Raw genomic sequence first — 1,828 nt, 5'->3', positions numbered from 1 at the left:
ACAGTCGACTTTCCTTGATCAGACGCATACTTAAGATACAAGAACAATTAACAATTATTTGTTATCTTCCACTGATTTTAGGATCCCTCCTCTATATAATTTAATAAAGAAAATAACGTTATTATTTCAAAAGTAGTACTAACTAAGGCCCACGTCAAATTTCGAAGAAATATCCAGAAGTTTTATGAACAACCAAAAAAACTCATATCATAGTAATGAATATAAAAAAATCCATTTCATAAATGTATGTCACTCGAAAGATGAAGAAAGACATCCTCATCACCATTATCAAAAATTTAGTAAAATAAACAAATAAACTAGAATGTGGTAAGTTGTAAGTTAAACGTCCCTCTGTGTAGCACGGAATAACGCGATCATTTTACAAATCATGCCATCAATACAAGCACTCAATGGCATCAAAGTGTAGTTGTATTTTCTACTTAGGAGTTCGAATTATAATCAACTGACAATCTTGTAAATGGGTTTCCTTCATCTGCTCTTACAAACAATAAACCTCCTTAAAGATTAAGAATATTAAAGATATTTGCTAACATATTTTGTATCTAAAATACCTGTAACTATATTTCCTCCAAAATTTTAATTGAAAAGTTTAACACGCCCACTTCCTACACTAAATCTGTTTTCCTCTTCTTTTCAGGACATATTGTTTACGTACTGGATTCATTGCGTTGCATCGCTTCTATCCTCCATATTCCTTTCTCTATTTTTTTCGAAAGCTTTATTAAGTTTTTTATTCGATTTTGAAAAATCATCAATTTTGATATTATTAGTTTGTCTATGATATCACCTTCCTCATCACATTCATGAATATACGAATATGTATTTAAACCATCACCACAGATATTCTGATGCAATTGAACTGATAAGCTAGCATCATTGTCCTTCTTTGGTGTTTCAGAGGTATTAATGGTTGCATAAATATTCGCCATTCCAGTTTTCTTGGAATTTACCAATATGAAGCCATCTGAGAAGCTCTATGTATTGCGAATATAAGATTTAAACTTTAGTAGTATTTAGTTTAATATGATCACTTACTTTTTTCGGCAATCGCATTTTTGAAATTTCCTTTGACATTTTTACAATATGGATTTAACCAATGAATTTCAGTTCAATTTATTTATAGTTTTACCAAAATTTTTGCAACGTCATAATTTTGATTAAATTTTACGGGACCAAAATGTGAACAAATTTGTTGGAAAATAAAATAAACTGAATTACAGATTTTGATAATCACACATAAATTCACATTAATAAATTATGTTTACTTTGTTAATTAAAACATTGATTTTTCATCTTTTGAAATATATTTCAATAAAACAATAGTATTCATACCTTTTTTATTTCTCACTTTAAACATTTTTATATTAAAATTTTTATTAATCATTTTAATATGATGATTTGCAATAAATGATATTTGTGTGCAATTTTATGAAATGAAAACAAAGCAATAGAAAAGAACATCAAAGCTAGAGTCGTCATAATATTCGCTTTAAAGAAGGGCCTATAAGAATATAGTCAAACAAAACACATAGGCTTAGGCGGAGCACCCTAAGTTAGCTGACCTCATTGATTATTGTACATGGAAACTTCAAGTATCATCTCAAAGAGGTATTTTGAAGAAAATTAGACAGCGGTGCGTATATTGTGTCAATGTCCAGCACTGACAAGCAGGGGATGATTGTCTTGGGATACCAAGTGGTGCTAAATTGGCAGGCCACCTCAAGCTAAATGAGCTGGTTGCAATAACAAGAGTGGTAGTTATGCGAACGGAAGCCACCTTAGCTTCAACTCAATAACGACAACCAAG

The 1,828-nt window shown here is 30.4% G+C and overlaps 1 protein-coding gene across 1 annotated transcript; it reads right to left on the bottom strand.

Moving 5' to 3' along the window:
* Window positions 1–210: 210 nt before the first annotated feature.
* Window positions 211–1,203, bottom strand: LOC119662766. The gene is made up of 3 exons (XM_038072512.1): window positions 1,057–1,203; window positions 573–995; window positions 211–517 (listed from the first exon to the last, which is right to left on the bottom strand). Exons 1-2 carry the CDS (start codon window positions 1,093–1,095, stop codon window positions 669–671), a joined length of 366 nt encoding a protein of 121 aa, XP_037928440.1. The 5' UTR covers window positions 1,096–1,203; the 3' UTR covers window positions 211–517; window positions 573–668.
* Window positions 1,204–1,828: the final 625 nt, after the last annotated feature.

Source organism: Teleopsis dalmanni, chromosome X (genome assembly GCF_002237135.1).
Source record: "Teleopsis dalmanni isolate 2A chromosome X, ASM223713v2, whole genome shotgun sequence".
Classification (NCBI taxonomy): Eukaryota; Metazoa; Arthropoda; class Insecta; order Diptera; family Diopsidae; genus Teleopsis; species Teleopsis dalmanni.
This window is presented reverse-complemented; position numbering and strand designations above follow the sequence as displayed.